The sequence below is a fragment of the Galeopterus variegatus genome, unplaced genomic scaffold, assembly GCF_000696425.1.
Source record: "Galeopterus variegatus unplaced genomic scaffold, G_variegatus-3.0.2 Scaffold1244, whole genome shotgun sequence".
In the NCBI taxonomy this organism is placed as follows: domain Eukaryota; kingdom Metazoa; phylum Chordata; class Mammalia; order Dermoptera; family Cynocephalidae; genus Galeopterus; species Galeopterus variegatus.
Genome location: NW_007727355.1, coordinates 145351 through 156673, shown reverse-complemented (window position 1 = coordinate 156673; position 11323 = coordinate 145351). Strand labels below are relative to the sequence as shown.

Below are 11323 nucleotides of genomic sequence, written 5' to 3'. Positions count from 1 at the left end.
CTTTATTTAACCAAAAAAAAAAAAAAAAAAGGAAGAGTTCAGAAAGCACAATGTGCCTGCAGAAAACTATTTTATATTTGCTTCTTTTAGGAAAAAAGAAAAACAAACACAACACAAAGCTTATAATTTCCAATCACCATTATCAGGCTTTTTTACAACATCTATAAAGAACAAACATCTGCTTCCAAACTCTAGTGGGGGGAGAAAGAGAGACAGAGACAGAAAGAGATATAGAGACAGACAGCACCCGGCAGACACGGGGAGGTTTTGTTATCATTTATTTGTGAAGTTAAAAACGAGCGATAAAAAGTAAAAACTGCCGTACAATATTTTTTTGTTTTGTTCTCATTTTGTTTTCAATCTCTTGAACAGATGAAAAGACAACAGATCAGACCAGTCCTGGGAGTGGGGGGCAGGGGGGCCGCGAGGAGCTGAGCTGGAGTGGAAGGAAGAGCGAGAGGAAGAGGAGGAAGAGGAGGAGGAGAGACTGAGGCTGGGCTGATGGGGGGAGGGGTCCTGCAATGCCAACACCTTGTCCAAGGAATGTTCCAACCCTAACTAAAAAAAAAGAAATAGCAAGAGTGACTTTTTTTTCCTTTTTAAAGTTTATTTTAAAAACAAGAAGAGGGCCAAGGGTGGCAGGGAGAAAATGAATTGCTTTACCCTCAAAGAGGCAGTTTTGGGAAGGCTGGGAATGGGGTGGGGGTATGTATAGAGATTTTTATATATATATATAATTTTATAGGTTTTATTTTGCTCTTTGTGTTTTTAATTTCTTAAATTTTTTTTTTTGGCAGAAATTTAGTTCTCGCTATCTTCTATGGCTGGCTCAACATGAAGGATCCCAATTTTGAAAGAAAAAGTATGTGAGACACAGGATGAACGAGAGAGAGCCCAGCACACTCCATTAGCCGCTCCCAGGGAGGGCTCCCCACACCCCCCCACGGCAGCCATCGCTCTCTCGCCAAACAAATGGGAAAAAACAGAACCAAAAAAAAAAAGCCCTAAAAAAAAAAAAAAAAAAAAAAAAAAAAACCAAACAGCCCCCAAACAAAACAAAGTGGAAAAAAATAAAGATTTTTCACAGATGAAGAAGTTCACATTCATTCGATTCATTGAGCCTGCGGAGAGGGAAGAGATAGGCATCGGTCACTACGGGCAGGGGAGGGAGGGCGTGGGAGACTAGAGGTGTTGGTGGAAGAGAGGAGGGTGGAGGGAGGGGGCCGGGATGCCCCTCTCCCGAACCTGTGGCTGGCTCAGGCTGGAAGGATGTATGTTTGTGAACTGTCTGGTCAAGTGCTTACAGGGGCTCAGCAGAAGTCAGACTCTGCTCCTGATGGGAGGAGGAGGAGGAGGAAGAGGAGGAGGAAGGACAGCCAGGAAGAGAGAAGCAGGCCACAGAGAGGGGGAGAGGCAGAGAGAAGCGCGCTCAGAGTCTGGAGGGGAGGAGGGGTGCCCTGTGTCTTCAGGACGGTGGGCAGCTCCCGGCGCATCACAACATCAACAATTTCAGAGATCACGGTGTCCCCACAACACCCCTGTGAGGTAGGTTGGAAGGTGGCAACGATCGTCATGCCCACTTCACAGACAAGACCGGGACACAGAGGCGAGCGCGAGGACAGAGGAGGCCGAGCCAGGGCGGGGGCCCCAGGGCTGGTCCCTCAGCCCTGCCAAAGCCAGGGCCGCCTGCAGCACAGAGTCACTTGGACATGGGGGAAAGAGATCATGGGTTTAAAAAATAAAAGAATAAAAAGAACGAAAACCAAAATAGTGATGCAGAAGGGGGGGGGGGGGAAATAAGACATTTTCTTCCCAAGTGGCCAGATTCTGAGTGAGCTGCTGGGACGGCGACCAACCTCTGTGCTGTTTGCCGCCCTCCCCTCCCCCCAGGACTACCCACCAGTCCACAAGTTCCACCTGTTTGTTTCAAGCTCCCCCAGCATCACGGCAGCGTTACACAGGAACAAGCAGCTGGCGGAGGGAGGCCTCTTCCTTCAACCTCTGGACCCAGCGTACACTTCCCCGGCGGGCGCGTGGGGACTCCCGGAGACCTCTGGCCACATGGCCCCCGCTGCGGCATCAAGGGCACACCCCGCAGGGGAAGGGATTTCCGGCGCTACCCACTAAGGCAGGATGGACGGTGGCCGGGGGTTGGAAGGAAAAAGGAGGAGGAGGAGGGTGGCAATTCCCACTTGCCTGCTGCTGTCCCTGCTGTGTGGGAGGTGGCTGGGGGCCGCCAGGACCTGGAGTCTGTCCGTAGTAAGCAGCCTGTTGTCTGTAATATTCAGCCCAGGCGGCACTGTAGTCTGGCTGGGAGCCTGGGGGCGCTCCCGGGCCCCCTCCGGTGGCCACTTGCGCTGTGGGTGGAGTGGGGAGCTGGTGAGCAGCTGTGGGGCAGGAGCTGCCTGCGGCCTGCCCTCCTCCCCGGGCCACCCGCTCACCCTGCTTCTTGTAGTATTCTTCCCAGGCCTTCGTGTAGTCCTGCTGTGGGGGTGCTCCAGGCTGCTGGGGCTGCTGGCCTATGGGGGATGAGAAAGGTCAGAGGACACCGCTCTAAGATGGGACTGGAGGCCCCCCACCTCTGGCCACACTGCAGACTCACCGATCTTTTTGTAATACTCCTCCCAGGCCTTAGTGTAGTCCGACTGGCCGGTGGGTGGGGGCTGAGGGGGCTCACCCTGAGTGGGTGGGGCCGCAGGGGCTGGTGCTGGGCCCGGCACTGGGCCCGGGGGCTGCTGGTAGTAGTGTGAATAGTAGGCGGCCCAGGCAGCGTTGGGGTCTGCGGCTGCTGCAGCTGCTTTATCTGTAGGAAGAAAAGGATGGGGCTGAGGGGATGGGCACAATTGCCAGGCCCCATCCTCCCTGGTCAGCCTGTCACTTACTTGGGTCATGAGGAGCAGGGGGCTGCCACTGGGGGTAGGTATTGCCCCAGCCCTGGGGTGGGTACTGGTGAGGAGGGGGGCCACCGGCACTGCAGGGCGAGAAAGAGGAGGGAACAGGTGAGTGGCTCTGCTGGTGTGACTGGAGCTATGCCACCAGAGGGGCAGGGACAGCTGCAGGAATGGGGGCCAAAGGCCCAGACCACCAGACTCCATGGGGTGCCTGGCAAAGGCACATAACTACTAATGACATAAGGGACACGGACTACGATTGCTCAGGGACATGAACCAGAAACCACCAAAATTCTAAGTATGGATGACGCCTCTGAAACAGTATGTACTTTATACACACACGAGGTGGAGACTAATAGCATCTATAAAACAGGCCAGTCTGAACCCCAACTGCCAGCATTTCTGAGAGGTGGAGGACTTCTCTCAGTGACAAAGGGAAATGGGCCTGTAGCTCTTCTTGCCAGCATGGTGACCCCCCCACGTCCCAAACCCCAGGAAGCTGAGAGGAACACTCACTGAGGGGGAGCCCCTGGTGGCCCCTGATTGAAGGGCCCAGGGTTGAAGGGCCCCATCGGGCCAGCAGGGCCTGGTCCCCCAGGGCCTGGTCCAACGGGGCAGAGAGGACCCTTGAGGGAAGGAAGAAAAGCAGACGAGGTGAGTGGGTGGGAGATGGGAGTGTGGACCCAGGCTTCCAGAACCCCTCCCTGAGCCCACCTCAATCTTCTCCTCGATGAGCTGCTTGGCATGGTCGATCTGCTGGGGTGAGCCCCGGATGATGAACAATTTGAAGTTGGGGTCCCCGTTGGGTGGCAGCTGGCGGGAGATCTCTACAAAGGCGCCTGTCTGCTGGTTTATGGCTTTCACATTCTCACCACCTGCAGAGAACAGTGGACAATGAAGGGAGGGCGGAGGACAGAGGTGAGGAACGCAGCACGTACAAGGGCCACACTTACCTCTGCCGATAACTAGCCCACACTTATGAGTAGGGATGGAGAATGTCATCTCCCCGCCAGGAGGGCCCCAGTTGCCTTGGCCTCTTCCTCGGCCTCGGCCCCCCGGAGGCATGCCGGGACCCCCTGGAGGACCTGGGGGGCCGCTCTGCAAGACAGGAAGGAGAAGGATGAACACAGGAAGCCATCCTGGTCCCTGAACGTCCCTGGAAGGGCTAGGCCAGCCCCCACCACCAGTCCTTCTCAGTGTACCCAAGGCCACCTACCCTGAGGCTCTGGAGGAGGTCATTGATAATCCGGGCCGCATGCTCACATCGGTCTGGGGGTCCCATTATGTGAGCTATCTTCTCAGGACCTGTGCCATCATCTGAGGCCAGCACCAAGAGAGCAGAGAAACTGATTTAAAAGAAAAGCAAAACTCCAAACTCCTGCAATATCGCCTCTTCAGGGCAGACATAGTGCCAAGCCAGATGTGTCATATCTCAGACTCAAAAGAGCTGCTCCCCAAACTCCACTTACGCAGGAACGGGGAAGGAGGCAGGCCCACATTCTCCTAGAAGGAAACCAATCTGCCAAGCTGGGGTAGCAGCTGAGGCTCCTTCCTACATTTGGCACCCCCAGAACTAACTAAATTTTACAGAACAACAAATCTCTGAAAAGCAACACAGGGGTCCCTCTTTCCCACAGATGTGGTGCTCAAAGCCTCTCACTGAGGACTGGCAAGAGCCTTGGGTTGGTGTAGTGATCTGACCCAGCCCACTGGGTGCCCAGGCTGCCCTGCCAGGATGGGCCATTTGATGGGGACAGGAAGATACAGTCCCTCTGGACTTGGAAAGACCACATATCACCAACCGCGATGACTAGACCAGGAGCAAGGAAGCACTCCAAAGAGGCTGAAAAGACCAACTGCAGTGCAAGCTGCCTGAACTCGCCTCCCAAGGGAGGGCAGATGGCCGGGTAGGGGGCAGGTGGCAGGGGTTCCACTGGCTATAATGGATCCAGTGACGGAACAACTGATCTGGCTAGCAGACATACCCATCCTGCCCTGCCATCTTTTGGGCTAGGCCCCTGACCTTGTTTAAACTGTATCCGCACACCAGCATCATTCTGAATCTTCTTGATCATCTCTCCACTCCGGCCAATGACCACACCGACAGAATGCCTGGGCACTGGCACCTGAGGAGGAAGGGAGGCTGAAGGGTCACCCTGGGGCTCATCCCGCAGCTTTGATTCCCTCTGGCCAGGAGAGAAATCCGCCCCGCCCCCAGCCCTCCATCCACACTCACATCGATGCCCCCGCCAATCCGAGACCCATATTCATTCCGGTCCCCAAAGCCTCCTTGGTCGCGTTCTCGGAGGATATCCATCACCATCTCACAGGCTTGCTGTGAACACACATGGCACAGTCTACATGGGCAAGTCCTGCAGCCCCACAGTGCCTGTCCAGCCACCCATGCCCAAAAGGACACCAGTCTCAGTAAGAACTGACAAGGCTTTGCTGTGCTGGACACAGAACCCTGCAGAACTATCTATCTGCTGCCCCAACGGGCAGGCACTGTCAGCAGCCCCGTTTTCCAGATAAACAAACAGAAGGTCAGAGCTGAGATCGCTTGCCTGCGCACACTCAGCTGGGAGATAGCCCAGCACCGAAACAAGAGGTCAGGGCTGACTTCAAAGCCAGTGCTCTTGAAAACCTCTCCATCTTTCGCATGTTCACACAGATCTCTAGTGAACACAGACCCCAGGCTACCAGCTCCACTGGCCCCTCTCCAGAACCCACCACCACCCTGGGGCATGCTCACCTGCACTTTATAAGGATCCCCAATGATCCGCAGAGGCTTGTCCACATTTGTGTTCTGCGAACCGTCCTGAATTAAAATCATCTTCACTCCGGCTCGTTCCTTTACAACCAAAGTTAACAGTCAGTGCTGGGCTTTCACAGAACTTCTGGGGGTTGTGCAGATGGGGAGCATGTGTAGCTTAAAGGATAAAAGCCTCTGCAAAGAGGCTAGTGGGGTGTGCGCGCACATAAACAGGAGGGGAAACTCTGTGGGGTAGAAGGAGCCACCTGTCCCCGGGGCCACAACTCACCTGCAGCTGCTTAATTGTCTCCCCGCCTTTGCCGATGACCAGACCAGCCTTCCCGGCAGGGATCATGATCTCCTGCACAGTGCCGTTCTGGCCCCCATTGGCATTGTCATGGAACTGTCCTGGGGGACCCCCACGACCCCGAGATACAATGTCATCCAGCATCATCTTCGCTTTCCTGGGAAGGGGAGGATGAAGTGACACCACTTGAGAAAGGGTACTCGTCTGGTGGCCCTACCCAGCTCACAGTGATGGCGACCCCAACAAGTGTATCTGACAGATGACGAGGAAGAGGGGCCAGTCGCTAGGACTGGTGCTATTCGGCCCAGAGGTCTCCCAGATCTCAGGATTCTGGGGAATCAACCTGCCAGTACAGCCATGGGGTGGAAGTCATCCCCAGTTTTCAAAGGGACCAAGAGGTCTTCTGCCTGCTCTCCTCGTCCCAATGAGAGGCCCAGGAGGGGACTTACTGGACAGATTCTGGGGCTCCCGTCAAGGACACACTGCGCTCAGGCAGGCCACCGCTGTCTGGAGAGAAGAGGAGATAGGGTCAGTGCCCTCCCTGGCCTGTGGGCACAAAAAGGCCCGCCATGGAGATGAGGAAACTTCTAGAACCCATGGCCACTATGCATTGCCACCTGGCAGCCTGACAAGTCAATTTACCCACCCAAACACCTAGGAGGTTGCTCAATGCAAAGCCAAGGTCAGAAATCTTCAAATCCAGTAATGCAGGGAGAAGTTTTTAGGAAAAAGATGAGGAGAAGAGAGAGGCAGATTCCAGAAAGTCCCAAACCTGGGCCATCTGCACTACCACTGCTGACCACATAAGCTTCTTCTATAGTCAATGTGCTTCACATTGCCAAGCAAGCGTGTTGCAGCTCAGGCATCTGACTTCCAAGGAAGTAAAACAACTTGTCTGAGATCAGATGCACAGCCAGAACTGGGATTTAAATCGGGCCTGGCCTCAAAGCTATCATTCTTTCTGACACATCACCTGCCTCACGGATGGCCCTGTCCCAACGAGAGAATGTTTCATATAGGTGGCAAGTTAACATAATGGTTCTGAACAAGGTGACTGTTATGGAGTATCCTGTGCTCAATTCTAGACCTTCCACTTCAGTATGTCTCCCACAACCGTAAAAAGAAAAAAAGCGTCGCAGCTACACATCAATGCACTATACTAGTTGAGATGCTGCGCTGAGCCAGATGCACAGTAACCACCACCAAAAACCAGTCCACCTTACTTCTATGCAGTCTTGCCAAAAGTTAGTGATTAATGGAACGTGCAAAGAACCCGACCTGAGCCCAGCCCCCACTCCGGCAGGAATCTCATACCTGGAGAAATCTGTACTTTGCAGCCTGAATCCTGTTGGATTTTGTTAATTTGTTCGCCTCCTCTGCCAATGACTAGGTGGAGAAAAAAGGAGAAAAGCTGTGATTGTCTGAGAGAGCCCAGGGGTGGCACGGGTCGTTGGCCCCGGTGGTAATAACGAGGGCAGCAGCCATTCTGAGAGCTCCCTGTCCTCCCCCCAGAGGGATGGAGGAACAAGTGACAGCAGGACACAGGAGTCCCTCTTGAACCAGGACTGCTGGGCTGGCAGGGCTCACAGGACACTGTCCCTGCAAAGGGGGGGATAATGAGCCTCCCTGATCAAGGTGACCCACACTTACTTAAGCCCACCATGCCATCTGGGACCCTGTACTCTTCTGTCATTGAAGTCCTGCAAAGAGAGACACTGAAAGTCAGTCTCAAGTGGGAAAGGAAGAGAATGGAAGACCTAGAAGGTAACTTGAAGACACAACCCCTGCCCTGGAGGGCCCTGGATGCTTCTGGCTGCAGACCCGCTTCCTACAACATGGGGCCAAGACCCCACATGCCTAAGCAGTCTGACTACAGACAGGGCTCCCTTTCTCCACTGTGGGTCACACCACCTCTCAAGGCCTTGGTTTCCACATCTGCACCGAGAGAGGCTTGGTCTGGGGAGTGAGGCCCATGGCCGGTACAGTCCCACCAGTTCAAAGTGAGAGCAAGCACTCTGACACTTTTCCAGCAATCTAACAGTCATTTTACTGTTGACTCTAATAACAGAAAAAAGTTGGTGTGTATCCTATTCATTTGATTTTTCTAGTAAATAGTTTTTACTGAATCTTACAAAACTACTGACCCATTAAAGAAAAAAAGATCAATGGTGGCCCTTCACAAACCACCCATGTGAGATTCACCTAAGTCTACCTAGTGTGGCAAAGAGGCAGCAAAGACCCCCAGGCTCTACCAACACCAGTGGAACAAGAAATTTGCAGAAGACGCACAAGAGAACATCAAGGCCCTTCCCCAGTCTTTTCTAGGAAGACAGATGTCTGAGTGTCCCCCTGTGGAGGAGGCAACAAGAGACCGCCCTTCCAACGTCACAGCGGATTGTTCCCCATAGACAGGTTGGTACAAGGAATGAATGCAGCTCCTTTTGGCCCTGTCTGTGCACTTTCTGGTCAACCAGCAACAGGAGATAAAATCCTAATGGTGCAGCCCCCAGATAGAATGCTCTCCCAAGTCAGTATGAAAGGCCAGTCAGCTGAGGAACCAACATGTTCTCCAAACCACAACTTACCTCGGAGGAGGATGGATGGGTCCAAGCTGAGAACTGATTGCTGCAAAGAGAAACCCAAAGGAAAGACTACCTTAGCTCCTGTCTGAGCACCCCAACACTGCCTGCCCCAAGGTATCTCTGCCCCCCACAAGGGGCACCTGGTGCTTACCACAGCAATTCTGAGCCTGCCCAAGCACCTGGTGAGCACTGTGAATGTTCTGGGACCTCTAAAACTCGTGAGCCCCAGATTACAAACACCAGGAGCCTCCACAAAGGAGAGCTGCTGTCTCTTCAGTGCTTCTAGCTCCCAACTCCTAAAACCCTCAATACCCAGAAGCTGCCCTCCGCCTGCATCGCTGAATGGACTTACAGTCTCCCTGGGAAGCCAGCTTCTTGCTCTCCGGCTGATCTGTGAAAGACAGAGGACGTCAGACCCAGCACCCACCCACCCACGCCTGCCTCAAACCCAACACTCATGCCACATGTCCCGGGTAAACAGTCCCCTCTTCCCACACCCCCAAAATGAGAGCAGGAGCGTGGCCAAGAGCAACCCCGAGGTGGGCCAGGCTTGGTCAATCCCGCTACCAACACTCAGTAAAAAGCCCTTTATAACTAGTGAACAATGATGGTGCCCCCAAGTCCTTCCAGTTTAGGACTGGACCTGCCTCTGGGGTGGGGGCTGGATAAAAATAGAGTTGATCTAGAGTTGATCCCTGGCTACTCTGGGTAATGCTGCCTGCTCTAGAGCAGGCCAGACTTTAACCTACTGCACGTTTCCCCAGCCTCCCAGAAGGGGAGGAATGATCTCGGGAACTTACAACTTCAACCTAATCACAATCAATCTGCCCTCCTCTCAGCCACCTGATACCTCAGGATGGCAGACTGAACAAAAAGAATGAACAAAGCTGGGATTGCTGAGGTTTTAGAAGACAAATAGCAGAGTCCCCTGACCACAAACAAAAGCCCCCCAACCCCAGCCCTTCCTCCCAAGCTAAAAGCAGCAGTGGGAGTTACCTCCATCTTCCAACTGTCTCTTTTGGCCCCCAAAACCAAAATCGGGAGTGCTGTTATTCACGGTTGTAGCAGCATCACCTCCAATTTTGGCTGCGATCTAGAAATAAAGTAGTAAGTACAGTATTACCACCAAAACCAACCTTCCAGGGCTCTCAGGTCAACTTTTTGGAACATCTCTGATTTATGAAAACCCACCAGGTTTTGCTGGCTGGCCTGGGAGCGGCCCCATTTCCCCATTTAGGGAAGAGCCTGTTGGCTGAGACATCCCAGAAGGAGTTTATACCTAAGGTCCCAAAGATTCTCAGGATCTAACCAGGAATTTTAAAATTCCCTTTCTCGATGGGATTTGTGTCTAAATTGTTTGTGGTCAGGCTATAATCCAGTGACTTGGTTCCAGGGGTGAAAGGATCAGAAGCTTGGGTGCCAGGGAGAGTCCTCAGGTCATCTCCATGAACAAGAGCTTTCACACACTTCCTTGTGCCAGCAACCCCAGCATGGAGAACCAGAAAGTGTGATTTTTAACTTGGTTCTTCTGGGATACCGAAGAGTACAACTTTTCTTTATCTCCCTCACCCTCAAAAATCTTTACATAAATTTAATTGAACAAATCTCAAGGAAGCGTTTAAAGGCATCCGAAATCCTCATTTGACCAAAACAAAAGACCTTTTTGGAACACGTTACATTTTATAGACACACGAGGAGCAACTTCAAACAAACCCCAATCCAACAAACTTAAGACCAGAGTGTGTCTGTGGTTTAGAAACCCAAAAGAGACCTGAGCTAAGGATCTATCTTTCCACCTTTCTCAAAATTTTTCTTAACACTTACCTTGAGCCAAAGCTCTTGGGATACCCATATGGGGCTTGGAGCTTTACACCACTCCAACTGAGAACACCAACTCACCCAGTTAAAATGGCCTCAGAATCAAGACAGTCCGGTGTGGAACCAGGTCAAATGCATGTTAGAACATACCCCACTCCAGAGGTGAGAAAGCCAGAGACCACACTGGGCAAGAACGCAGGCGTTTACCTAACGGGACCTCCCACCTGGGGAGGAGCCAGTCCCCAGCCCCGGAGGCATTGGGACAAGCCCGAGTGCTCTCTAAGGGCCTAAGCGGGTCTGCTTCCTGAAAGGACGGCAAAGTTCTTTCATGCTACCGGCCCCCACCTATCCAGGCCCTGGGGAAGCTGCGAATGAAGCTGGGGAGGTCAGTCACACCAGCATGTGACACTTCCCTGTTGTCAACCCCCCTCAAAAACGCCGGGTGGGACCCTCCCGGCTTTCCCATAGAGAAAGACCATGCTTTCAAGCCACCCCAAAGCATCAAAGAGCCAGACCCTGTGCTCCCCTTCCTCATTTTGCCCAAAGGCTCAGCCACTCCGGCCGCCAAAGGGATCCTTCTCTACTTTCCAGACTCAAGAGAAAGAATCCCACCCCCCAAGTTCCTTCTTTCTAGAGGGGGGACAGAAATGGGATTGGGTTAGGGGCGAACATGGCCCTTTGCTTGACGCGGAGAAAGCGAAGACAGACCCTCGCCCGGAGAGGTTGACTCTGCCTCCAGGAGAGTGGAACGTACCCTCGTGTGTACTGGGGCAGAGGGGGTCCCAAAGTGAGTCCCGGATCTCCGGGCCCCTGCACACCCCGGGGTCGCTCTCGCTGACCCCCAGTACGCCCCCACCCCCTGCAGGGGGTCACCCACGGGGAGCCCACTCGAGGCGCCGCGGGAGGGCCGGGGCCCCCGCCTACCGCCCACGTGACCCCGTGGCGGCCCCGGCCCCCCCGCGGCGACCCCGCG

The 11323-nt window shown here is 53.6% G+C and overlaps 1 protein-coding gene across 1 annotated transcript; it reads right to left on the bottom strand.

Moving 5' to 3' along the window:
- Positions 1-53: 53 nt before the first annotated feature.
- On the bottom strand, positions 54-9765 carry KHSRP (KH-type splicing regulatory protein). Its single transcript, XM_008575839.1, has 19 exons — positions 9724-9765; positions 9529-9625; positions 8885-8923; positions 8536-8575; positions 7601-7650; positions 7265-7336; positions 6400-6457; positions 5933-6107; positions 5644-5742; positions 5128-5226; positions 4915-5017; positions 4108-4208; positions 3845-3989; positions 3606-3766; positions 3408-3517; positions 2883-2971; positions 2603-2803; positions 2442-2519; positions 54-2357 (listed from the first exon to the last, which is right to left on the bottom strand). Exons 1-19 carry the CDS (start codon positions 9763-9765, stop codon positions 2080-2082), a joined length of 2037 nt encoding a protein of 678 aa, XP_008574061.1. The 3' UTR covers positions 54-2079.
- Between the last annotated feature and the right edge of the window lie 1558 nt (positions 9766-11323).